The 27,623-nt window shown below is 43.0% G+C and overlaps 1 protein-coding gene across 1 annotated transcript in view; it reads right to left on the bottom strand.

Annotated features, from left to right (window-relative positions):
• Window positions 1–27,623, bottom strand: part of CORO7 (coronin 7) — a 206,359-nt gene that overhangs the window by 138,375 nt on the left and 40,361 nt on the right. The window contains exons 6-8 of the mRNA XM_056534991.1: window positions 25,861–26,038; window positions 19,111–19,187; window positions 14,764–14,814 (exon numbers count right to left, since the gene is read on the bottom strand). Of these exons, the coding sequence (XP_056390966.1) occupies window positions 14,764–14,814; window positions 19,111–19,187; window positions 25,861–26,038 (306 nt within the window). The remainder of the gene's footprint in view (window positions 1–14,763; window positions 14,815–19,110; window positions 19,188–25,860; window positions 26,039–27,623) is intronic.

Raw genomic sequence — 27,623 nt, 5'->3', positions numbered from 1 at the left:
TGAACCAAGGACCCCAGTGTTGCAAGGCAACAGTGCTAACCCCTGAGCCCAATAATAGCAGGAGCTAATATCTAGGAGTCCTTCTTACATCCCTGTATGCTATGGACACCCATTGTCTCCCTGCAAACGCATTTTGGGATCGCCAATGGGCCTGCTGCGGGAGCCTCCATCCTCCGAAATCACTTCAATGTAACCGTCACTACTGAGCGCAAGGGTTAAATGGCGGAGGTTCCTCTGACCTTGGCTGTTCTAGCAAGACAGCCTCTCCACCAGGACACCCCTGCAAAGACTAGACCGCCAATAAAAAGGTGCTGCCTTAACCCCTTAAGGACTCAGCCCATTTTGGCCTTAAGGACTCAGACAATTTAATTTTTACGTTTTAGTTTTTTCCTCCTCACCTTCTAAAAATCATAACTCTTTTATATTTTCATCCACAGACTAGTATGGGGGCTTGTTTTTTGCGCGACCAGTTGTCCTTTGTAATGACATCACTCATTATATCATAAAATGTATGGCGCAACCAAAAAACACTTTTTGTGGGGAAATTAAAACGAAAAACGCAATTTTGCTAATTTTGGAAGGTTTTGTTTTCACGCCGTACAATTTATGGTAAAAATGACGCATGTTCTTTATTCTGAGGGTCCATACGATTAAAATGATACCCATTATTATATAATTTTATATTATTGTTGCGCTTAAAAAAAATCACAAACTTTTTAACCAAATTAGTACGTTTATAATCCCTTTATTTTGATGACCTCCGTATAAGTGGCTGTATGGGGGCTCATTTTTTGCGCCATGATCTGTACTTTTTTGTGATACCACATTTGCATATAAAAAACTTTTAATACATTTTTTATAATTTTTTTTTTAATAAAATGTATTAAAAAAGTAGGAATTTTGGACTTTTTAAAATTTTTTTTCGTTCACGCCGTTCACCGTACGGGATCATTAACATTTTATTTTAATAGTTCGGACATTTACGCACGCGGCGATACCAAATATGTCTATAAAAAATGTTTTTTACGCTTTTTGAGGGTAAAATAGGAAAAAACGGACGTTTTACTTTTTTATTGGGGGAGGGGATTTTTCACTTTTTTTTTTCTTTTACTTTTACATTTTTTTTTACACTTGAATAGTCCCCATAGGGGACTATTCATAGCAATACCATGATTGCTAATACTGATCTGTTCTATGTATAGGACATAGAACAGATCAGTATTATCGGTCATCTCCTGCTCTGGTCTGCTCGATCACAGACCAGAGCAGGAGACGCCGGGAGCCGCACGGAGGAAGGAGAGGGGACCTCCGTGCGGCGTTATGAATGATCGGATCCCCGCAGCAGTGCTGCGGGCGATCCGATCGTTCATTTAAATCGCGAACTGCCGCAGATGCCGGGATCTGTATTGATCCCGGCACCTGAGGGGTTAATGGCGGACGCCCGCGAGATCGCGGGCGTCGGCCATTGCCGGCGGGTCCCTGGCTGCGATCAGCAGCCGGGATCAGCCGCGCATGACACGGGCATCACTCCGATGCCCGCGGTTATGCTTAGGACGTAAATGTACGTCCTGGTGCGTTAAGTACCACCTCACCAGGACGTACATTTACGTCCTGCGTCCTTAAGGGGTTAAAGGGGTACTCTAGTGGAAAACTTTTTTTTTTTTTTTTTTTTTTTCAAATCAACTGGTTCCAGAAAGTTAAACACATTTGTAAATTACTTCTGTGGTGTCCCGGTACAGGACCTGGTCCTGTCCCTTTGTCTAAAGTCTCCTCAGCCAGAGTCCCTCCATGTCAATAAGGCTCTCTTGTAGGACTAACCCCTAGTCGCCTCATATAAATGGTATTTAATGTATAAATATATATATATGTATATATATATATGTATATATATATATATATATATATATATATATATTTAATATGTTATATAGGAATACCTCTGTATAGGAACTTAGAGGTCACGTGCTTTTAATTAAATTGTATTATGGTTTAAGGACCTTTGGGTCATGTGATACCCAGAGTTCACTGGGTCAGGACTGACAGGTTCTGCTGACCAATGAGCTTTGTCCCACCCCCTTAATATATAAGGGACTGCAGCCACTAAATTCTCTCTTCCTGCCGGACTATAACGCAGCACTAATCTCATATCTTCAGCATCACTTCCAGCTAGGCCTGAAGCCTAATACCTGCAGCCACAAAATAGTGAGTTATCCAAGCTCAATCTACTAAATCCTGTGTGACTATTAGAAAGTCAAATCTCCTAAAATAGTAGCACAGTGGCTAACACCAAAGCTTATTGATCCCGGAGTCCCAGCAAACCTGTGAGGAACCTGTACTACGGTTCTTTCTCTCAAAAGACTGTTATGTTCCATGCCGTTGCATAAAATATGCAGTAAAGTTACTTCAAGTTTACTTAATAAAATCTTCTTTGGACATTCCGTTATTTCTCCCTGCCATTTGTGGGACGGTTGGCGGTAGGACCATTACATTGAGGAAACCTCACCCTGGCGTCACGACATTCAAGGGTTAACACCAATATACCCTACACTATCACCATGTCAGGAACTGTCCAGAGTAGGAGCAAATCCCCATAGCAAACCTCTCCTGCTCTGGACAGTTCCTGGCATGGACAGAGGTGTCAGCAGAGAGCACTGTGGTCGGACAGAAAAGATATTAAAAAAGAAAAGAACTTCCTCTGTATTATACAGTAGCTGATAAGTACTGGAAGGATTAAGATTTTTATATAGAAATAATTTAGAAATCTGTTTAACTTTCTGGAACCAGTTGATTTGAAAAAAAAATTTCAACTTGAGTACCCCTTTAATGCAGCCTTTTCCAAACAGTTCGCCTCCAGCTGTTGCAAAACTACAACTCCCAGCATGCCCGGACAGCCGAAGGCTGTCCGGGCATGCTGGGAGTTGTAGTTTTGCAACAACTGGAGGCACACTATTTGGAAAACACTGTCCTAATGCAATGATAATGGAATCTGTACATAAATTGTTTTCTCTCTAGCGCCTCCTTTAGGTTTTTCTTTAAAATAATGCATTTTAAAAAACATTTTAAAGTAGTAAGGTTCTGAAAATGATTGACACGGAGGCATCCTGGGAGCAGTAGTACCGATGTTGACTAACACTAACAGGGTTGTAACTTGGCGGATTAAGTACTCCGGTCTGGATTGTATTGACTTGTGAGGGACGAACATTGAATGTTTTGATTTCTCATATTAACAATTGTGAAATAATTCTGCATCTTCCAGGAATGCTGAAAAATGATGAATCACTGCGAGCAATAAAACCACAGGGACCAGACACTGGATTCACTATAAACAGTATCTCACAATACACAGGCAGCGGTCAGAGCTCCGGACTCAGCACTGTATTGGCTCTCTAATACCCCCACCTAGCTGGATGTCATGGAAGTGTCCATATACAGAATATTCAAGGGAGAATGGAAAGGACAGGTCTGTGTATTAGGAGGAGGAGGGGTCTGTGTCCTGATGTCTGTGTATTAGGAGGAGGAGAGGTCTGTGTCCTGATGTCTGTGTATTAGGAGGAGGAGAGGTCTGTGTCCTGATGTCTGTGTATTAGGAGGAGGAGGGGTCTGTGTCCTGATGTCTGTGTATTAGGAGGAGGAGGAGGGGTCTGTGTCCTGATGTCTGTGTATTAGGAGGAGGAGGGGGGCTGTGTCCTGATGTCTGTGTATTAGGAGGAGGAGGGGTCTGTGTCCTGATGTCTGTGTATTAGGAGGAGGAGAGGTCTGTGTCCTGATGTCTGTGTATTAGGAGGAGGAGAGGTCTGTGTCCTGATGTCTGTGTATTAGGAGGAGGAGAGGTCTGTGTCCTGATGTCTGTGTATTAGGAGGAGGAGGGGTCTGTGTCCTGATGTCTGTGTATTAGGAGGAGGAGAGGTCTGTGTCCTGATGTCTGTGTATTAGGAGGAGGAGAGGTCTGTGTCCTGATGTCTGTGTATTAGGAGGAGGAGGGGTCTGTGTCCTGATGTCTGTGTATTAGGAGGAGGAGAGGGCTGTGTCCTGATGTCTGTGTATTAGGAGGAGGAGAGGGCTGTGTCCTGATGTCTGTGTATTAGGAGGAGGAGTGGTCTGTGTCCTGATGTCTGTGTATTAGGAGGAGGAGAGGTCTGTGTCCTGATGTCTGTGTATTAGGAGGAGGAGAGGGCTGTGTCCTGATGTCTGAGTATTAGGAGGAGGAGAGGTCTGTGTCCTGATGTCTGTGTATTAGGAGGAGGAGGGGTCTGTGTCCTGATGTCTGTGTATTAGGAGGAGGGGAGGTCGGTGTCCTGATGTCTGTGTATTAGGAGGAGGAGGGGTCTGTGTCCTGATGTCTGTGTATTAGGAGGAGGAGAGGTCTGTGTCCTGATGTCTGTGTATTAGGAGGAGGAGGGGTCTGTGTCCTGATGTCTGTGTATTAGGAGGAGGAGGGGTCTGTGTCCTGATGTCTGTGTATTAGGAGGAGGAGAGGTCTGTGTCCTGATATCTGTGTATTAGGAGGAGGAGGGGTCTGTGTCCTGATGTCTGTGTATTAGGAGGAGGAGGAGGGGTCTGTGTCCTGATGTCTGTGTATTAGGAGGAGAGGTCTGTGTCCTGATGTCTGTGTATTAGGAGGAGGAGAGGTCTGTGTCCTGATGTCTTTGTATAAGGAGAGGGCTGTGTCCTGATGTCTATGTATTAGGAGGAGGAGAGGGCTGTGTCCTGATGTCTGTGTATTAGAAGGAGGAGAGGTCTGTGTCCTGATGTCTGTGTATTAGGAGGAGGAGAGGGCTGTGTCCTGATGTCTGTGTATTAGGAGGAGGAGGGGTCTGTGTCCTGATGTCTGTGTATTAGGAGGAGGAGAGGTCTGTGCCCTGATGTCTGTGTATTAGGAGGAGGGGAGGTCTGTATCCTGATGTCTGTGTATTAGGAGGAGGGGAGGTCTGTGTCCTGATGTCTGTGTATTTGGAGGAGGAGAGGTCTGTGTCCTGATGTCTGTGTATTAGGAGGAGGAGAGGTCTGTGTCCTGATGTCTGTGTATTAGGAGGAGGAGGGGTCTGTGTCCTGATGTCTGTGTATTAGGAGGAGGAGGGGTCTGTGTCCTGATGTCTGTGTATTAGGAGGAGGAGAGGTCTGTGTCCTGATGTCTGTGTATTCGGAGGAGGAGAGGTCTGTGTCCTGATGTCTGTGTATTAGGAGGAGGAGGGGTCTGTGTCCTGATGTCTGTGTATTAGGAGGAGGAGGGGTCTGTGTCCTGATGTCTGTGTATTAGGAGGAGGAGAGGTCTGTGTCCTGATGTCTGTGTATTAGGAGGAGGAGAGGTCTGTGTCCTGATGTCTGTGTATTAGGAGGAGGAGGGGTCTGTGTCCTGATGTCTGTGTATTAGGAGGAGGAGAGGTCTGTGTCCTGATGTCTGTGTATTAGGAGGAGGAGAGGTCTGTGTCCTGATGTCTGTGTATTAGGAGGAGGAGAGGTCTGTGTCCTGATGTCTGTGTATTAGGAGGAGGAGAGGTCTGTGTCCTGATGTCTGTGTATTAGGAGGAGGAGGGGTCTGTGTCCTGATGTCTGTGTATTAGGAGGAGTCTGTGTCCTGATGTCTGTGTATTAGGAGGAGGAGAGGTCTGTGTCCTGATGTCTGTGTATTAGGAGGAGGAGAGGTCTGTGTCCTGATGTCTGTGTATTAGGAGGAGGAGAGGTCTGTGTCCTGATGTCTGTGTATTAGGAGGAGGAGGGGTATGTGTCCTGATGTCTGTGTATTAGGAGGAGGAGAGGTCTGTGTCCTGATGTCTGTGTATTAGGAGGAGGAGAGGTCTGTGTCCTGATGTCTGTGTATTAGGAGGAGTCTGTGTCCTGATGTCTGTGTATTAGGAGGAGGAGAGGGCTGTGTCGATGTCTGTGTATTAGGAGGAGGAGAGGTCTGTGTATTAGGAGGAGGAGAGGTCTGTGTCCTGATGTCTGTGTATTAGGAGGAGGAGGGGTCTGTGTCCTGATGTCTGTGTATTAGGAGGAGGAGAGGGCTGTGTCCTGATGTCTGTGTATTAGGAGGAGGAGAGGGCTGTGTCCTGATGTCTGTGTATTAGGAGGAGAGGTCTATGTCCTGATGTCTGTGTATTAGGAGGAGGAGGAGGGGTCTGTGCCCTGATGTCTGTGTATTAGGAGGAGGAGAGGTCTGTGTCCTGATGTCTGTGTATTAGGAGGAGGAGAGGTCTGTGTCCTGATGTCTGTGTATTAGGAGGAGGAGAGGTCTGTGTCCTGATGTCTGTGTATTAGGAGGAGGAGAGGTCTGTGTCCTGATATCTGTGTATTAGGAGGAGGAGAGGGCTGTGTCCTGAGCTCTGTATATTAGGTGATAACAGCAGTGTCCCCAGGTTGTAAAGGAGTAATACATGTGTGTATATTAGGTGCACAGAGCAGGTCTTTGTTCGGCTGCCTGTATATAAGGAGGGCACACACACTTCAGTGAGTAGGGGGGTGATGGTTTTCTCATGACAAGCCTGCTTTCAATACTTAATAGAGAACATGTGTTGAAGCATTTTGGGGCCAGCAGAAGAATATACTGAAATTAAAGCCTTTTCCTCAAAGCCAGATCTGCAGAACATTCCGGCTCTAATGGTTACAACATACAGATCGCCATTAACCCCTGAATGCTGGTAAAAAGGCTGAAGCAGAATTCCCTTTATGTGCAAAAAAGGCTTCATAAAAGCAAATAAACAACAGACCCCCCATTTACCCCCTACACGGCAGTAATAAACTGCAAGCTCTGCAGATTGTCTCCCCTCCTCCTCCGCCAGCACTACTCCTGGGCGCATGAAGCCAGACCTGCAGACCATTCCATCAGGAAAGAGGAAATTGAGTGTATTTGGACAGAAAGGGAGAGGAGGTTAGAAGGAATTTTATGATGCTGAAGGAAAGAATTTCTCTCCTTCTCCCTCCCCTCCGCCCCATTGATGAAGGATGCTAGGACGCCCTGCAACATCTGGAAGCGGTTTCTGCGGCCAATTCACCCACACACTCTGGGATGAGGCTGCCCATTTTATCTGGATACATGTGGCGCTCACAGCAATGCCAACATACACTGGAATATTGACCATGAGATGCCCGGGTTGCTTAGTTCAGAGTCCCTTATATATACCCTTAATCCTAATAGGTTCTACACCAGTGGTCTCAAACTGTGGCCCTCCAGATGTTGCAAAACTTCAACTCCCAGCATGCCCGTTCCGGGCATGCTGGGAGTTGAAATTTTGCAACATCTGGAGGGCCACTGTTCTACACCCATATAAGAGTGCACTTACATGCAGTGACTCATAGGGGGCGTCTTTTTCTGATTTAAATTCTTGCATTTTTATTATCCATCGGACCCTGACTCTGCAGAGTTTTCTGTCCATGCACTCTTCACATCTAACCTTTGCAAGCCTTAAAGGGGTACTCTGGTGGAAAACTTTTTTATTTTTTTCATTTATTTTTTTAAATCAACTGGTGCAAGAAAGTTAAACAGATTTGTAAATTACTTCTATTTAAAAAAAATCTTAATTCTTCCAGTACTTATTAGCTGCTGAATACTACAGAGGAAATTCTTTTCTTTTTGGAACACAGAGCTCTCTGCTGACATCCCTGTCCATTTGAAGAACTGTCCAGAGTAGGAGAAAATCCCCATAGAAAACATATGCTGCTCTGGAGATGTCAGCAGAGAGCACTGTGTTCCAAAAAGAAAAGAATTTCTTCTGTAGTATTCAGCCGTTAAAGGGGTACTCCGGTGGAAAACTTTATTTTTTCAATCAACTGGTGCCAGAAGTTTAAACAGCTTTGTAAATTACTTCTATTAAAAAATCATAATCCTTCCAGTACTTATTAGCTGCTGAATACTACAGAGGAAATGGTTTTCTTTTTGGAACACAGAGCTCTCTGCTGACATCACGACCACAGTGCTCTCTGGACAGTTTAAAATGGACAGAGATGTCAGCTGAGTAGGAGAAAATCCCCATAGCAAACATATGCTGCTCTGGACAGTTCCTAAAATGGACAAAGATGTCAGCAGAGAGCACTATGGTCGTGATATCAGCAGAGAGCTCTGTGTTCCAAAAAGAAAAGAATTTCCTCTGTAGTATTCAGCAGCTAATAAGTACTGGAAGGATTAAAAAGATTTTTTAATAGAAGTCATTTACAAATCTGTTTAGCTTTCCAGCACCAGTTGATTTAAAAAATAAAAAAGTTTTCCACCGGAGTACCCCTTTAAACAGCACCATCCAAAAATATCCTCACCGATATTGCACCTGCAACTGCCCTGGTTGCCCTCAAAACTAAAAAGCTGTCCCCCAAAAAAGTGTTCCAGATGGTAATAGTGCATACACAAAAAGTGTACTATAGTGCACAAAGTAATAGCACCTCCTTTGTTCCCTCTTCAAAGTAACAATGTCCCCTTATTGCCCTTACACAGTCATACTGACCCTTTACTGCCCCACACAGTAATAGTGCCTCCTTAGTGCCTTCATCACATTAATAGTACTACCTTACTGCCGCTACATAGTAATAGTCCCCGTTTACTGCCCCACACAGTAATAGTGCCTCCTTAGTGCCATCATCACATTAATAGCGCTCCCTTACTGCCTCTACATAGTAATAGTCCCCATTTACTGCCCCACACAGTAATAGTGCCTCCTTAGTGCCTTCATCACATTAATAGTGCTCCCTTACTGCCTCTACATAGTAATAGTCCCCGTTTACTGCCCCTACACAGAAATAGTGCCTCCTTAGTGCCATCATCACATTAATAGCGCTCCCTTACTGCCTCTACATAGTAATAGTCCCCATTTACTGCCCCACACAGTAATAGTGCCTCCTTAGTGCCTTCATCACATTAATAGTGCTCCCTTACTGCCTCTACATAGTAATAGTCCCCGTTTACTGCCCCTACACAGAAATAGTGCCTCCTTAGTGCCATCATCACATTAATAGTGCTCCCTTACTGCCTCTACATAGTAATAGTCCCCGTTTACTGCCCCTACACAGAAATAGTGCCTCCTTAGTGCCATCATCACATTAATAGTGCTCCCTTACTGCCTCTACATAGTAATAGTCCCCGTTTACTGCCCCACACAGTAATAGTGCCTCCTTAGTGCCATCATCACATTAATAGTGCTCCCTTACTGCCGCTACATAGTAATAGTCCCCGTTTACTGCCCCACACAGTAATAGTGCCTCCTTAGTGCCATCATCACATTAATAGTGCTCCCTTACTGCCGCTACATAGTAATAGTCCCCGTTTACTGCCCCACACAGTAATAGTGCCTCCTTAGTGCCATCATCACATTAATAGCGCTCCCTTACTGCCGCTATATAGTAATAGTCCCCATTTACTGCCCCACACAGTAATAATGCCTCCTTAGTGCCATCATCACATTAATAGTGCTCCCTTACTGCCGCTACATAGTAATAGTCCCCGTTTACTGCCCCACACAGTAATAGTGCCTCCTTAGTGCCATCATCACATTAATAGCGCTCCCTTACTGCCGCTATATAGTAATAGTCCCCATTTACTGCCCCACACAGTAATAGTGCCTCCTTAGTGCCATCATCACATTAATAGTGCTCCCTTACTGCCGCTACATAGTAATAGTCCCCGTTTACTGCCCCACACAGTAATAGTGCCTCCTTAGTGCCATCATCACATTAATAGCGCTCCCTTACTGCCGCTATATAGTAATAGTCCCCATTTACTGCCCCACACAGTAATAGTGCCTCCTTAGTGCCATCATCACATTAATAGTGCTCCCTTACTGCCGCTACATAGTAATAGTCCCCGTTTACTGCCCCACACAGTAATAGTGCCTCCTTAGTGCCATCATCACATTAATAGTGCTCCCTTACTGCCGCTATATAGTAATAGTCCCCATTTACTGCCCCACACAGTAATAGTGCCTCCTTAGTGCCATCATCACATTAATAGTGCTCCCTTACTGCCTCTACATAGTAATAGTCCCCGTTTACTGCCCCACACAGAAATAGTGCCCCCTTTTCTGCCTTTAGAATGTGTGGGCAGATACAGTATGAACTATTTGGCCCATCTAGTCTGCCAAATATCCTAAATACTATGAATAGTCCCTGGCCTTATCTTATATGAAGGATAATCTTATACCTCTCCCTATATTATATGAAGGATAGCCTTATGCCTATCCCTATCTTATATGAAGGATAGCCTTATACCCATCCCTATCTTATATGAAGGATAGCCTTGTACCTATCCCTATTATATGAAGGATAGCCTTGTACCTATCCCTATCTTATATGAAGGATAGCCTTGTACCTATCCCTATCTTATATGAAGGATATCCTTATGCCTATCCCTATCTTATATGAAGGATAGCCTTATGCCTATCTTATATGAAGGATATCCTTATGCCTATTCCTATCTTATATGAAGGATAGCCTTGTACCTATCCCTATCTTATATGGAGGATAGCCTTATACCTATCTCTATCTTATATGAAGGATATCCTTATGTCTATTCCTATCTTATATAAAGGATAGCCTTATGCCTATCTTATATGAAGGATAGCCTTATACCTCTCCCTATCTTATATAAAGGATAGCCTTATGCCTATCCCTATCTTATATGAAGGATAGCCTTGTACCTATCCCTATCTTATATGGAGGATAGCCTTATACCCATCCCTACCTTATATGAATGATATATTTATACCTATCCCTATCTTATATGAAGGATAGCCTTATACCTATCTCTATCTTATATGAATGATATATTTATACCTATCCCTATCTTATATGAAGGATAGCCTTATACCTATCCCAGGCATGTTTAATCTCCTTCACTGCATTTGCAGCTACCACTTCTGCAGGAAGGCTATTCCATGCATCCACTACTCTCTCAGTAAAGAAATACTTCCTGATATTACTCCAGATACCATTACAGGCTCTAATTTTTGCAGTATATAATAAGACAGTCAACAAGTGGAACAGAGACACAAGATGCAGTGTGAACTCAGCCTTATAGAAGTGCTACATCTGCATGTTCTCCCTATCACTGTATGGATTTCCTCATTTACCCCAAAATGGCTCAGGTCATTTTATTACAGAATATAAACAGCACCAGGAAGGAGACAACGTGGTCAAATAACCAAAAGAGATCCATAGGCTCCCGATAAAACCGACCCCTATATGACTTTAAAGGGATATTCTACCAAAAATCCTATTCAGCATATCATAGATTACACTTTTATGGTCAGATTGTATAGAACATAACTATAAATGATGACGGTGCTGGAAAAAGCATATAAGCTTGTAGGTATCCAAGGAAAAGAAAGTACAGGATACACAGAGCGCCATCTAGAGGTCGGGACCAGGCATGACCTGCAGCAAACGCTTATTTCTGAAATAATTGGTATATAGGATTGTTCATTTGTCTTAACAGCATCATATACGCCAGTGTTTTCCAAACAGTGTGCCCCAGCTGTTGAGAAACTACAACTCCCAGCATGCCCGAACAGCCTCTGGGATTATCCCATTGCCTCCCCACCCCCTTTACTCTATGCTGTTTCCCAGCCAGAGTGTCTCCAGCTGTTGCAAATCTACAACTCCCAGCATGCTTTCCGGGCATGCTGGGAGTTGTAGTTTCGCAACAGCTGGAGGCACCCTGGTTGGGAAATGCTGATATACGTGTAGGCCAGATCAGGGTTTCCCAACCAGGGTGCCTCCAGCTGTTGAAGAAACTACAGCTCCCAGCATGATTAGACAGGCAAAGGCTGTCTGGGCATGATGGGCATTGTAGTCTTGCAACAGCTGGGGGCACCCTGGTTGGGAAAAGTTCATTTATAGATATACTTTACAGCAACAATAGATAGGAGCTTTCCCATTGACAAGAGGGGGTCAACTGGTATATAGAATTGTTCATTTGTCTTAATAGCATCAAATACGGCAGTGTTTCCCAACCAGTGTGCCTTCAGCTGTTGAGAAACTACAACTCCCAGCATGCCCGGACAGCCTCTGGGATTATCCCATTGCCTCCCCACCCCCTTTACTCTATGCTGTTTGCCAAGCAGCGTGTCTCCAGCTGTTGCAAAACTACAACTTCCAGCATGCCCGGACAGCCAACGGCTGTCCGGGCATGCTGGGAGTTGTAGTTTTGCAACAGCTGGAGGCACCTTGGTTGGGAAATGCTGATATACGGGTAGGCCAGATCAGGGTTTCCCAACCAGGGTGCCTCCAGCTGTTGAATAAACTACAGCTCCCAGCATGATTACACAGGCACATGCTGGGCATTGTAGTCTTGCAACATCTGGGGGCACCCTGGTTGGGAAAAGCTCATTTATCGATATACTTTACAGCAACAATAGACCAGAGCTTTCCCACTGACAAGAGGGGGTCATCGTGTCTGAAATAGGTAACAGCATTTAATTATCTTCTCCTCTGTGTAAGGATGAGTTCACACCATGTTTTGTTACTGTTTCCACTACGCTATTGTGTACGGCAAACAAAAAGACGTCTACATTATGGTCCATTTCATTTATAATGTAAGTCAATGGGAAACGGATGACATACAGTAGCATCTATTTTAGCGTACGTTAATATATACTAAAAAAAAAAAAACTAAAAAAAACGTATGTGTCCAAAAGAAACAAAAATAAAGTGTGAACGTTTAGTCTTGGGCTATCCCCTTTACCATGGCACTGCCATATATGGTGGGTGTGTATGTACTCTTGCGGACTTCTATTAGGTTCCCATGTTAGCGGTAGATGATCTGTGCTCATATGTACGGAGCGCTGCTTTTAATTATCGTATTAGAAGGAGGTTTTTGCACTTAAATGTCTTGGGATTTGTCCTTAAAACTCTGTCCCATTTTCCATGCAGTAATGGATTAACAAAATCCCAAGATTCCTGTGTAATCACTAATACGAAACAGAACTAGTGTCCCCATATTACACTTGTCTTCATGGTTTATAGAGGGATTTATTTGGTTGTTACTATAGAGCTTCACATCAACACTGAGGACAAGATCGTAATGTGCAATATTGTGTACTGTGACATCACTGTGTATTATCCCTGTACTGTGACATCACTGTGTATTATCCCTGTACTGTGACATCACTGTGTATATTATACCTGTACTGTGACATCACTGTGTATTATCCCTGTACTGTGACATCACTGTGTGTATTATCCCTGTACTGTGACATCACTGTATATTATCCCTGTACTGTGACATCACTGTGTGTATTATCCCTGTACTGTGACATCACTGTGTATATTATCTCTGTACTGTGACATCACTGTGTATTATCCCTGTACTGTGACATCACTGTGTATATTATCCCTGTACTGTGACATCACTGTGTATATTATCTCTGTACTGTGACATCACTGTGTGTATTATCCCTGTACTGTGACATCACTGTGTATATTATCCCTGTACTGTGACATCACTGTGTATATTATCCCTGTACTGTGACATCACTGTGTATATTATCCCTGTACTGTGACATCACTGTGTATATTATCCCTCTACTGTGACATCACTGTGTATATTATCCCTGTACTGTGACATCACTGTGTATTATCCCTGTACTGTGACATCACTGTGTATATTATCCCTGTACTGTGACATCACTGTGTATATTATCCCTGTACTGTGACATCACTGTGTGTATTATCTCTGTACTGTGACATCACTGTGTGTATTATCCCAGTACTGTGACATCACTGTGTGTATTATCCCAGTACTGTGACATCACTGTGTGTATTATCCCTGTACTGTGACATCACTGTGTATATTATCTCTGTACTGTGACATCACTGTGTATATTATCCCTGTACTGTGACATCACTGTGTATATTATCTCTGTACTGTGACATCACTGTGTATATTATCCCTGTACTGTGACATCACTGTATATATTATCCCTGTACTGTGACATCACTGTGTATATTATCTCTGTACTGTGACATCACTGTGTATATTATCCCTGTACTGTGACATCACTGTATATATTATCCCTGTACTGTGACATCACTGTGTGTATTATCCCTGTACTGTGACATCACTGTGTGTATTATCCCTGTACTGTGACATCACTGTGTGTATTATCCCTGTACTGTGACATCACTGTGTGTATTATCCCTGTACTGTGGCATCACTGTGTGTATTATATATCCCACAACCAGACTTCTTATACTTTTTTCTTGTAGTCGCATTAGGGTAACGATCCATTTACACATTTTGCAATGAGCCCTCCAGGTGATTTATTACAATTCGGCAGGAAGACCAGGCGTACATAGAGGGGAGTGCACAGACAATACATTTAACCTGAAGATATATAGTAACAATAACATTTACTATAGGGATGTACACGGTGGGATCAAATATCAAAGGCAGAGAATATAATGGCAGTGATTTCCAGAAAGCTCTTCCATGAATGGCCCTTATCTCCTGCTCTTACACGCAGGCTGCATCTTATCTATGTGTGTCATTTGTTTATGGGACGTACCAACGTGTAATCACATGCTGACAGATTCCAAGAGCTCTTGGTGTAGTAACATGCCTTGTTCTAAACACAGACATCGCAGGGATTATCCCATTGCCTCCCCACCCCCTTTACTCTATTTCCCAACCAGTGTGCCTCCAGCTGTTGCAAAACTAAAACTCCCAGCATGCCCGGACAGCCAACGGCTGTCCGGGCATGCTGGGAGTTGTAGTTTTGCAACAGCTGGAGGCACACTGGTTGGGATACACTGCAATATAGGCTTCTTGCATTGTCCCAGAAGTAATACCTGAACGGCTCCTGTGCTTTTGCGCACATCGAAAACTCTCAACCTCTTGTCCTGCAAGAAAAAAAAACAGAAAAATAATCAGAAATCTTAGTATTAGGCTGGGTTCACACCACGTGTTTGCAATACAATTTGAAAACCGTACGGAACCGTATTGAAAACCGTATGCCTTGACTCTCCAGTGAAAACCGTACGCCAAAAGATGCCTCAGGTTGCGTCTGTTTTGCATCTTGTACAGTTTTGTCAGTTTTTTTTTTCCCGTACCCAAAACTGTAGCCTACCACGGTTTTTGGTCCAGGTGAAAAACCGTATTGAAACGTATAAGTTTTTATATATTTTTTTTTTTTTTAACATAGGAGTCAATGGGAACCGTACAGAACCGTATGTGCGAATGGTTCCATCCAGTTTTTGAGTTTGCACAGTTTTTTTCCTTGGAATTTCAATCAAACAAGTGAAACTTTATTCATAAAGGAGTGAAAAGTTAAAAATATATTGTTTTTTTTTCCTTAATTATACGGATTAAAATTTGTACACATGTTTTGATACAGTTTAGTCAGGTTTTGAGGAATCTGTTGTTTTTTTTGTTTTTTGTTTTTACCAAAAACCTGATACGGGAACTGTATTTAAAGGGTACCTTTAATAACTTTACAATTGCATGTTATTAAAAAAATCTGCTTCTTTCTATTTAATTTTCCACTTTGAAGAAATGACCACTAGGGGTCTCCCTACCAGTCCTGGCAGCAAGCATTTCAGACTCATGCTGGAGTCCTAAACACTACGAGCTGCCAGTCTGCTTTGTTCACAAAGGAGAACACTCAGAGCTGCCAGCCTGCTTTGTTCACAGCCTGTTTGGCTGTGAACAAAGCAGGCTGGCAGCTCTGAGTGTTTAGGACTCCAGCATGAGTCAGAAATGCTTGCTGACAGGACTGATCGGGAAAAATACAATAGAAAGAAGCATATTTTACATTAACATGCTATTGGAAAGTTATTCAACATTCATTCATCTAAAATATATCAAAAGTTTATTTGATGAGAGGTAGCCTTTAAAAAAACGTGGTGTGAACCCAGCCTTAAAATGTAGAGTGCAAGTAACAGTACACACAAGCCCTGATTTACTAAGAGTGTTGTGTAGTTTTCTTTGTGGGTTTTCAATTCCCTACAATTTAATTTCTACTGCATTTACTAATGTTTCCCTACATTTTGCACTTTTCCCTATACTTTGCTTTTTTATACATGTTCTGATCTGTCTGGTTTTCCTCATCTTAAAGGGGTACTCCAGTGGAAAACATTTTTTTTTAAATAATTTCTATTAAAAAATCTTAATCCTTCCAGTACTTTTTAGGGGCTGTATACTAAAGAGAAATCCAAAAAAGAAATGCATTTCCTGTGATGTCATGACCACAGTGCTCTCTGCTGACCTCTGCTGTCCATTTTAGCAACTGTCCAGAATAGCATAGGTTTGCTATGGCGATTTTTTTCATGCTCTGGACAGTTCCTAAAATGGACAGCAGAGGTCAGCAGAGAGCACTGTGGTCATGACATCAGAGGAAATGCATTTCTTTTTTGGATTTCTCTTTAGTATACAGCCCCTAAAATGTACTGAAAGGATTAAGATTTTTTAATAGAAGTAATTTATAAATCTGTTTAACTTTCTGGCACCAGTTCATTAAAAAAAAAAGTTTTCCATGGGAGTACAGCTTTAAATCCACCTTAGTAAATGTGTTGTTTTTTTTTTTGGGTGAAAATATAAGGACCACGCCCCTTTTTGGTAGACACTTTTTTTTAAAGGGACAGGTACACTTTAACAATGTTTATAATTTTTTTTTTTTTACAGTTCCCATTTAGATGTTATTATTAGTTTATTTATTTATTTATCTATTAGTTAGACATATGAGAAGAATCGTTAATATGTTTAGGTAAGAAAGCCAATTGAGCATAGGGTGAGAGCACCACCTACAGGAGACTGACAGTAACTACCAAATTTTAAACTAGAATTTAAGGAGGAATCGTACTTTTGGGTTTTCAGATTTGTATCGTGCTGTGCTATATTTTGGACAACTGAAAAAAGTACAGTTGTCTACGGTGATTTAAAAGTCTTAGGCTATGTTCACATTCTGTACAAAAAATTTCAGTGCGGACATTCCGCAGACAGCACAGCGCTGGCAGGAGCGCTCAGAAATGCATTTCCTTGTGGAATCCGCAAAAACATTAATCATGTTCAATGTTTTTGCTGAGGCCGGAATCATGATTTCCATGGCAGATGCAACATCTGTCGGGGAAATTCTGCCGTTTGAATAGAGCAGCAGAACCCCATTGAAATCAATGGGGTTCTGCTGCTGCAGAATGTCTGTGCAGAAGATTCATGCGGAATTCCGCACAGACATTCTGTCATGTGAACCCGGCCTTAGGGTATGTTCACACGGCAGAATTTCCATACAGAATCCAGCAGTAAAATACAGCTTGGAAATTCTGCTTCATATAGTTAAAGGGGTACTCCAGTGGCAAACAAACTTTTTTAATCAACTGGAGCCAGAAAGTTAAACAGATTTGTAAATTACGTCTATTAAAAAATCTTAATCCTTCCAGTACTTATCAGCTCCTGTATGCTCCACAGGAAGTTGTATTTCTTTCAGGAGTTCTTTTCTGTCTGACTGCAGTGCTCTCTGCTGACACCTCTGTCCATGTCAGGAACGGTCAAGAGCAGTAGAGATTTTCTGATATGGACAGAGGTGTCAGCAGAGAGCACTGTGGTCAGACAGAAAAGAACTTCAGAAAGAAATACAACTTCCACTGGAGTACCCCTTTAACATAGTGGTGAATGGTATTCCTGGTGTCCCATTCATACAGCTGATTTTTCTCTGCAGTATTTCTGCTAAGAGAATGAATAAGTCAATTCTTTTAGCGAAACTTCGCAGCAGTCCCATTAAAGTGAAGTGGATTCTGAATTGTCCAAAATCTGTGTGGTGAACAAAAGAAATTCTATATAAATGAAAGGAAAACGGTCATCCTGTTCACCCACACAGTGGGTTATAGTGCGGGCGAACAGGAGTCCGATGAGGGGTCACTGACTAAAATACGTACCTTCCGTCCGGAGATATGTCCCACCGAAGATGCCCTTCTATCTTCTCTGAATTGGGCGCTGGAGGCGGGCCTGCTGACTTAATTTGAATATTCATTGTCGCTGATCACATGAGCGCCGACTGAGCTCTCACATTACCAGCAAACAATGAATATTCAAATTGAGCCGGCATTGTCTTAGCACATACACATGCAAAGAGAACCTAAAGATTGCTAAATTCAGTAAAGCTTATGCCAAAGCACCAATTAAAAAGGGACAGTGACAAAATATCAATTCTTCTGAAACCAAAGCCGTAACATTCAGAGCTGTATAGCGTTGGATTTGCACAGGTAATACATTTGAATCTGTATTACGTTGGATTTGCACAGGGAGTTCTTTTCACGGAATCCTAGTGTCCAGAGGTCTCATTTCTGCACTTTGTATATGGGAACTATGGGGGAGATTTATTAAAACCTGTACAGAGGAAAAGTTGCTGAGTTGCCCATAGCAACCAATCAGATCGCTTCTTTCACTTTGATTAAGCGATGTTAAAAATGAAAGAAGAAATCTGATTGGTTGCTATGGGCAACTCAGCAACTTTTTTGATAAATCTCCCCCTATTTCATTGATAAAAAGATAGTTGTGGGGTTTACAGAGGAACATTACAAAAAAAGGAAAGGATCCAGCGCAGGATGAAATCAAAAAGGAACTTTATTGAAGATCACATGGATGGCACAATAAAAACCAACCCGTTTTGGGTCAAGCTGGACCCTTAGTCAAGCCATGAGTAAGGGTCCAGCTTGACCCGAAACGCGTTGTTTTTTACTGTGCCATCCATGTGATCTTCAATAAAGTTTCTGTTTCACTTCATCCTGCGCTGGATCCTTTCCTTCTTTGTGATACCGCTTGTTCCGGAAGCACTACCGGTTCATCCGAGCGCAGGTGTGGGTGTCCGGCAGAGTTGAGCCGCCAGTTTTGCATTTTACCTACAGAGGAACATTGGGTTTATACAGAACTCTGCCATGTGACAGAAACCGGAGACTACTACACGTTTCCCATAACCACAACAACTGGACGAAATAACTCTTCAGATCAGTGTTTTCCAAACAGTGTGTCTCCAGCTGTTGCAAAACTACAACTCCGGGCATACTGGGAGTTAGTTTTGCAACAGCTGGAGACACACTGTTTGGAAAACACTGCTTTAGATGCTTCTCCTGAGCAATGAATTGGATTGTGAGAAATGTAGAAACAATAGGCAGGTACAAATAACTGAAGTGGTGTATATGGCTCACCTTAGAAGATGTCCCGATCAGAACCCCATCATGACTCCAGCATATACTCTGCACCTGGTCCCCATGATCATCCAGAGCTATACAGAGAAGAAAGAAATTAAATTCTGCTCTAGATTTCATATAAAACCGTTATAGAGCATCAAAAAGTAGTACAAGTGCACCACATTAGCTAAAGAAAAAAAATTGCAATGTTACATGACAAAACTGCACCATGTGAACACAGCCTGAGATATGTCCTAGACAGCTGAGGGGCCTTTACTTAGATCCATAACTGTCTGTGGTGCATTCTTACCATGGTTTATGAATACAGCGACCGCGTGCAATTTTATATTATAAACCTATATATAACTGTGGTAAGCTTGTGGGGGTGTAGGGTATATGAGGTGTAGCTGTGCAGTGATGAAAGGGTGCTGGCTTAACGCTTAACTGTCGTGACGCCAGGGTGAAGGCTCCTCTTTATATGCTTGTCCTATCGCCACAACCGGAGGTTTCAGAAAACTGTCGGAACTTTTACTGCAGGTTTTATGCAGAAACAAACAGGAACAGTCTTTGTACAATCAGAGTCTATGAGGATCCTGACAGTTGGTTGGGACCTTGTGAGTTTTAAGCTCAGGAGATTTATATGCGCTGTTCCGCTGGATTTAGGGGATTGAGTTTAGGTCCAGCAGTCATGCGGACTTTAGCGGGGAGTTGTATTATAACTCACAGTTTAGTATTATCAGGCTTCGGCCTGGTCTTGTCTTTGAAAGTTGCACGGATCTCTACTCTCTGCTAGTCCGGAACCCAAGAGAGCGAGGATTGGCTGGCAGCTCCCTTATATGGGCAGGGGCTGGCCTGGAGCTCATTGGTCCATACCATCTGTCATTCACTTTACAAGGAATTATGGTCTAGACATGTGACCACCCATGTGACCTAGGAAGGGCCTTTAATATACCCTAAGAGAATTAACATTAGTCACATGACTTAAGGTCCTGCAACACTATATACACAATTAAATATACATACAAACATCACAAAATTAAAGAAGGAAGAGGTGACTAGGGGCTATCCCACCAGGAGGACCCTACTGGAACGAAGTAACTCTGGCTTTGGGGACCACCATACAAGGTGCGGTATACCATACGGTACCGGGACACCAAATAACTATATTCATATGGTATGAGGGATCGTAGTGGTCGAAATTCCCCCTCCAGCTACTGAACCTTTATCCTGTAGATATGGGACAAGTTGATTTTGGCTATAGTACCCCTTTAAGTTATGGGAAAAGGGTGTGATGTACATATACGTTATAATGCAGGCTGGGGATCAAGCTGCGTTGCGTTGGTGTCTGGTGCTGGCAGGGATCTGCGTCTCACCCAAAAAAATATTTTAAAAAAGTGCCGTCTCTATTTGGCAACCACTGTGGTATACCATATGGAGAGGATGTCGATAGAAGACACTGCACAGAGCTCTAACCAACCTGTTATCTGCAGACTTTACAGCAGTGGTCTCCAAATTGTAGACCCCCAGATGTTGCAAAACTACAACTCCCAGCATGTCCGGACAGCCGTTGGCTGTCCGGGCATGCTGGAAGTTGTAGTTTTGCAACATTTGAAAGTCCAAAGTTGGAAGATAACTGCTTTACAGTGACCCAAAGTAAAAAAATAAAAATAAAAAAAAACTGACCAGAAACTCAAGACGGTCCAATACATGGTCCACCACCCTTCCAAGGTATGTGTCTTTTGAGGCAGGTTACTCCAATGACTTATAGGATCCTATTATTATTTTAAAGGGCCACACCTGGGTCCTAGAGGTCTTTAACTAAACTTCCCAAATTATACATATTTTACATAAAGAATATTTCACCCCCATCTGTTCCTACAAAGAAGAGCTTATAAGTCAGCTTTGCAGCCACAGAAAAATAAACAGTCGTGCAGTCATGGACCAGGTTCATAAGAAACCAGAATGTGTCACGATTGTGGGGAGAAACCTGAGCACCTAGAGAAACACCAAAATCCTAATGGAAATATATATTTTTTTAAATCGCTTCTGAGTGAAATCAGAGACAAGTCAACAAACTTCGGGAGAGAAATGTTTCCATGGACCGTATATGGTTTCCCCCAAGTGACTACCGTTTTCATGGACTGGAGGAGACAGCCACATTCTGTGTAACCGTTTAGATGCCTCGGTCACTATTGCCTTAGCATCTACAAAATTAAAGGGTACCTTTCATCAAAAAAAACTTTTGATATATTATAGATTAATGTATGCAGAATAACTTTCCAATTGCAAGTAAATAAAAAATATGCTTCTTTTTATTTAATTTTCCACTTTGAAAAAATGACCACTAGAGGGCTCCCTACCAGTCCTGGCCAAAAGCCCTCTTTTATATACTCATGCTGGAGTCCTAAATCTCAGACTGCAGCGGGGACACAGACAAGCTCAGCACTGCTCCCTGCCTGGGAATCAGACAGGCAGAAGCCAGCACTGTGCTCATAGCAATGTAGGGCATACTCATGACTCTACCTTACAGCATGCCCTTATTCATTTTACTATCTGAGCTCAGGTCTTTCTTCTCTCTGCACATGCAGTTGTAAACAGAGAGAAGAAGATTCAGAGCTGTCAGCTGAGCTTGTCTGTGTCCCGGCTGCAGTCTGAGATTTAGGACTCCAGCATGAGTCTGAAATATATAAAAAGGGCTTACAGCCAGGAATGGTAGGGAGACCTCTAGTGGTCATTTTTTCAAAGTGGAAATTAAACAGAAAGAAGCATATTTTTTTAAAACATGCAATTAGAAAGTTATTCTGCATACATTAATCTATAATAGATCAAAAGTTTTTTTGATGACAGGTATCCTTTGAACAACAGGGATTGCAATTAATTGTGATCTCAGCCAATGATGGTGGGCATAAGCTTCAGCAGCTCCATATTCCATCCCTGGGAATATGATGTGTGAAATGTCAATATCAACTGGCTCCAGAAAGTTAAACAGATTTGTAAATGACTTCTATAAAAAAATCTTAATCTTTTCAATAATTATCAGCTACTGAAGTTGAGTTGTTGTTTTCTGTCTGGTCCCAGTGCTCTCTGCTGACATCTCTGCTTGTCTCAGGAACTGCACAGAGTAGAATAGGTTTGCTATGGGGATTTGCTTCTAAACTGGGCGGTTCCCGAGACCCGTGTCATCAGAGAGCACTTAGACAGAAAAGAACAACTCACTTTCAGAAGCTCATAAGTACTGAAAGGATGAAGATTTTTTTAATAGTAATTTACAAATTGATTTAACTTTCTGGAGCCAGTTGATATATAAAAAAAAAAAGTTATTTCCTGGATAATCCCTTTAACCACTTAAGGACCTAGGGCGTATGGATACGCCTTGACGTATTGGTACTTAAGGACCCAGGGGGTATCCATACGCCCGTGGGAATTTCACTGTATCTATGGGGAGGTGGCGATTTCGTCAACCCCCCAGGAGCGCTGCTATTGGCTGGACGATGGTCCAGCCAATAGCAGCAGGCGGGGGAGGGGTTAACTGCATCTTCTTGCAGCTCTGCCCGTTAGCTGAGTTCAGTCAGCGGGCAAAGCTGCTCGAATGTGCCAGGCCTCCCCCCCTGTGAGGATTGGAGCCCCCTCAGGACCGACGATCCCCCATAGAGCAGGGACAGAAAAATCCCCAGGGAAATGTAGGAAAAAATTGGGTAAAACAGTAAAATAAAAGTAAAAAAAAATTCTCTCAGAAGAATACTCAGAAGAGATGGGGTTACAAATTTTGGGGGGTATTTTCTGCTATTAACCCTTGCAAAAATTTGAAATTTGGGGGGAAACACACATTTTAGTGAAAAAATTATTATTTTTTTTTACATATGCAAAAGTCGTGAAACCCCTGTGGGGTATTAAGGCTCACTTTATTCCTTTTTACGTTCCTCAAGGGGTCTAGTTTCCAAAATGGTATGCCATGTGGTTTTTTTTTTGTTGCTGTCCTGGCACCATAGGGGCTTCCTAAATGCGACATGCTCCCCGAGCAAAATTTGCTCTCAAAAAGCCAAATATGACTCCTTCTCTTCTGAGCATTGTAGTTCGCCCGTAGTGCACTTCAGGTCAACTTATGGAGTAATTCCATACTCAGAAGAGATGGGGTTACAAATTTTGGGGGGTATTTTCTGCTATTAACCCTTGCAAAAATTTGAAATTTGGGGGGAAACACACATTTTAGTGAAAAAAATATATATTTTTTTACATATGCAAAAGTCGTAAAACCCCTGTGGGGTATTAAGGCTCACTTTATTCCTTGTTATGTTCCTCAAGGGGTCTAATTTCCAAAATGGTATGCCATGTGTTTTTTTTTTTTTTTTGCTGTTCTGGCACCATAGGGGCTTCCTAAATGCGACATGCTCCCGGAGCAAAATTTGCTCTCAAAAAGCCAAATATCTTCTCTTCTGAGCATTATAGTTCACCCGTAGTGCACTTCAGGTCAACTTATGGGGTACCTACATACTCAGAAAAGGTGGGGTTACAAATTTTGGGGGGCATTTTCTCCTATTACTCCTTGTAAAAATTTAAAATTTGGGGAAAAACTAGCGTTTTAGTGAAAAAAAAAATTTGAAAAATGTACACATCCAACTTTAACGTAAAGTCGTCAAACACCTGCGGGGTGTTAAAGCTCACTGGACCCCTTGTTACGTTCCTTGAGGGGTGTAGTTTCCAAAATAGTATGCCATGTGTTTTTTTTTCCTGTCCTGGCACCATAGGGGCTTCCTAAATGTGACATGCCCCCCAAAAACCATTTCAGAAAAACTCACTCTCCAAAATCCCACTGTCGCTCCTTCCCTTATGAGCCCTCTACTGCGCCCGCCGAACACTTGACATACATATATGAGGTATTTCCTCACTCGAGAGAAATTGGGTTACACATTTTAAGAAAATTCCTCTCTTAGTAAAAATGCAAAAACTGGGTTTACAAGAGCATGCGAGTGTAAAAAATGAAGATTTTGAATTTTCTCCTTCAACTTGCTGCTATTCCTGTGAAACACCAAAAGGGTTAACAAACCTTTTGAATGTCATTTTGAATACTTTGAGGGGTGCAGTTTTTATAATGGTGTAATTTATGGGGAATTTCTAATAAGAAAGCCCCTCAAATCCACTTCGAAACCTAACTGGTCCCTGAAAAAATCAGATTTTGAAATTTTTTTGAAAAATTGGAAAATTGCTGCTGAACTTTGAAGCCCTCTGATGTCTTTCAAAAGTAAAAACATGTCAAAATTATGATGCAAACATAAAGTAGACATATTGTATATGTGAATAAATATATAATTTATTTGGAATATTCATTTTCTTTATAAGCAGAGGCTTCAAAGTAAAAAAAATGCTAAATTTTAAATATTTTCATAAAATTTTGGAATTTTTCACCAAGAAATGATAGAAGTATCGACTAAATTTTACCGCTAACATAAAGTAGAATACGTCACGAAAAAACAATCTCGGAATCAGAATGAAAGGTAAAAGCATCCCAGAGTTATTAATGCTTAAAGTGACAGTGGTCAGATGTTAAAAAAAAATGGCCGGGTCCTTAAGGTATATTTGGGCTGGGTCCTTAAAGGGGTAGTCCAGTGGTGAAAAACTTATCCCCTATCCTAAGGATAGGGGATAAGTTTGAGATCGCGGGGGGCCCGACCGCTGGGGCCCCCCTGCGATCTCTCTGTACGGGGGCCAGGCTCTCCGGCCAGATAGCGGGTGTCGACCCCCGCACGAAGCGGCGGCTGACACGCCCCCTCAATACATCTCTATGGCAGAGCCGGAGATTGCCGAAGACAGCGCTTCGGCTCTGCCATAGAGTTGTATTGAGGGGGCGTGTCGGCCGCCGCTTCGTGCGGAGGTCGACACGCCCCCTTCCCGCGGGCTATTGGGGCTCCATACAGGAGATCGCAGGGGGCCCCAGCGGTCGGACCCCCTGCGATCTGCAACTTATCCCCAATCCTTAGGATAGGGGATAAGTTGTTCACCACTGGACTACTCCTTTAAGGGGTTAATGACCTCTACATAAATGCTGGGAAAATTTACCAACATATACTTTGACGGAAGCCATACATACTGTATATCCATCATTCATATACTGCATGGGCCCATTGTAAAAACTGTATATGCTATCATTAAATGGTTACGGCACTAAACTGCTAAAAAAAAAAATGGTGGCAGGGCTGGTGCCAGGAATTTAGCCCCTCTAGGTGAAAGATAATTTTTCAGCCCCTTGACCCCGTCCATTGGATCCACCTTTTGACACGCCCCACCTTACTACTGGGGTGACATACTGTAGCAAACCTCCTCCTCATGGGGCGGATGTATGGAGGTGTGCTCAATGTCAGGACCTGCCTGTCTGGCCTCGGAGGTTGCACTGCGCTCCTCCAGCAGGCTGAAGAATGCAGATTATTATGGTACTGGTGGGGATGATTTGGGACGGTGGTGCTAGCTGGGTGGGTGCTTCAGATGAGCGGCGGGTGCTTTGGATGCTGGCTGGCTATTAACTTTCTTGCAGCAGGCAGAGTGACGCCCCCATCAAGAGGGCACTCTAGGCAGCTGCCTATTTTGCCTATAGGCAGCACCGGCCCTGGATGGTGGAAATTTTTAGCAGTAAAGTGACGGATCACAGCCTGACGGGACCACTCCTTCGGCCTCTGCCAGGTAATGGAGCCCTATGGACATGCTTAAGGTGTACATGTCCTAAATAAGGTGTGAACACAGCCTTATAAACGTGTATGGACACTTATCTGTTCTTACCTGCAAGGGCAGAGATCCTGGAGAGATCCCAAACTTGTGCAGATTTCCCGGCTGCAGACACGAGCACGGCATCAGCCGATGGGTGGAACTGCAAAGCTTTTACAGGACTACCTTTCACCGTGAGAGTTGCTGTGGGGTCGCCCGCGTCGCCAGTTTCTGACACCCGCCATAATTTTATCTATGAAACAGATACAGAAAGAATAAATCCAGGTCTCCAAACAGTGGACCTCTAGCTGTTGCAAAACTATAACTCCCAGCATGCCCGGACAGCCAACGGCTGTCCGGGCATGCTGGGAGTTATAGTTTTGCAAAATCTGCAGGGCCACAGTTTGGAAACCACTGCAATAGAGAAATTATAAAAAAAACTAAAATCCAGCACAATGAATCACAAGTAAAAAGGTTTTACATTATGAATATAAAGCGCACACATTTTATTATGAAATATTCTTAGTTTTCTCAAGTATCTCTGCTTGTGGTCAGTGAATGGAGACACTTTAAAGTACAGTCAGATGATGAAAACCTGTCCTGGTGATGTTCTTCTTCTGTCACTGCTATGTGAGCATCATATTATTAGCCTCTAGATGTAGACAGGAATGTCTCCATTCACCTACAGCAAGCAGAAATCCTAAAGTATATTAGACAGTCAGACCGAAAAGAATTTACATTCTACTCAACCTGAGGTTAGCAAGTAGTAAGCAGGAGTAAAAGCCCTAATTCAGTAGAGCAGTGGTCTCCTAACGATTGCAAAACTACAACTCCCAGCATGCCAAAACAGCCATTGGCAGAATTCTTTTGTTTTTCCATCCACAGACCCACATATGAGGGCTTGTTTTTTGCAGGGAAAAATTGTATTTCATGGTGACACCTTTCATTTTACCATAAAATGTATGGTGAAGTAAAACAATATTTGTTTTCAAGGGAAGTGGACAAAAAAAAAAAAAAAAATAATAATGCAATTTTGCAACTTTTTTGTAGTGCACTTAAAGGGGTACTCTGCCCCTAGACATCTTATCCCCTATCCAAAGGATAGGGGATAAGATGTCAGATCGCCGGGGTCCCGCTGCTGGGGACCCCCTGGATCTACCATGCAGCACCCACCTGTAGCGGCTTCCGGAACCGCTGGAGGTCCTCAGGCTGAGTCCATCTCGACCCCCGGGAAAGAAGATCGTGACGTCACGACTCCGCCCCCGTGTGATGTCACACTCCGCCCCTCAATGCAAGTCTATGGGAGGGGGCGTGACAAATGTACGACGCTGTGAAGGAAGTAGCTTGCTGCAGCACCATACATTTACGGTGCGTGTCCTTAAAGGGGTACTCCAGGAAACTAAACCCATAGCCCATCCTTTCCCTCTCACCAACCTATTTGTCTAAACATCATTCATTAGCTATATAGAGTAGTTTCTCTCTTTCAGCTGTCACTTACATGCAGAGAGTGAGAGAAAGACATCATAATCTGATCCTGCTCGTCTCTGTGCAAAACCCTCAATGAGACCTAGCCCCCACCCTCCTGCAAGACAAACACCATGTGATTTGTGTCTGGCTTCACAACCACACCTCCCAAACACCCCCCCCCCCCCCCCCGTGTGAGGATTTTGCTGATGAAGAAGTCTTCTCAGCACCCAGCACTGCTCTTTTCCTGCTGTAGATCTTATCACTGACTGCTTCCATTCAGAGCATAGCATGATTTATTGCTGGGGGGAAGGATAGTTTGAAAGAAAAGACCTGTACAGTGTGTGCTTCTCGCTGTGTTTACAACAACACAG

Source organism: Hyla sarda, chromosome 8 (genome assembly GCF_029499605.1).
Source record: "Hyla sarda isolate aHylSar1 chromosome 8, aHylSar1.hap1, whole genome shotgun sequence".
NCBI classification, from domain to species: Eukaryota; Metazoa; Chordata; class Amphibia; order Anura; family Hylidae; genus Hyla; species Hyla sarda.
This window is presented reverse-complemented; position numbering and strand designations above follow the sequence as displayed.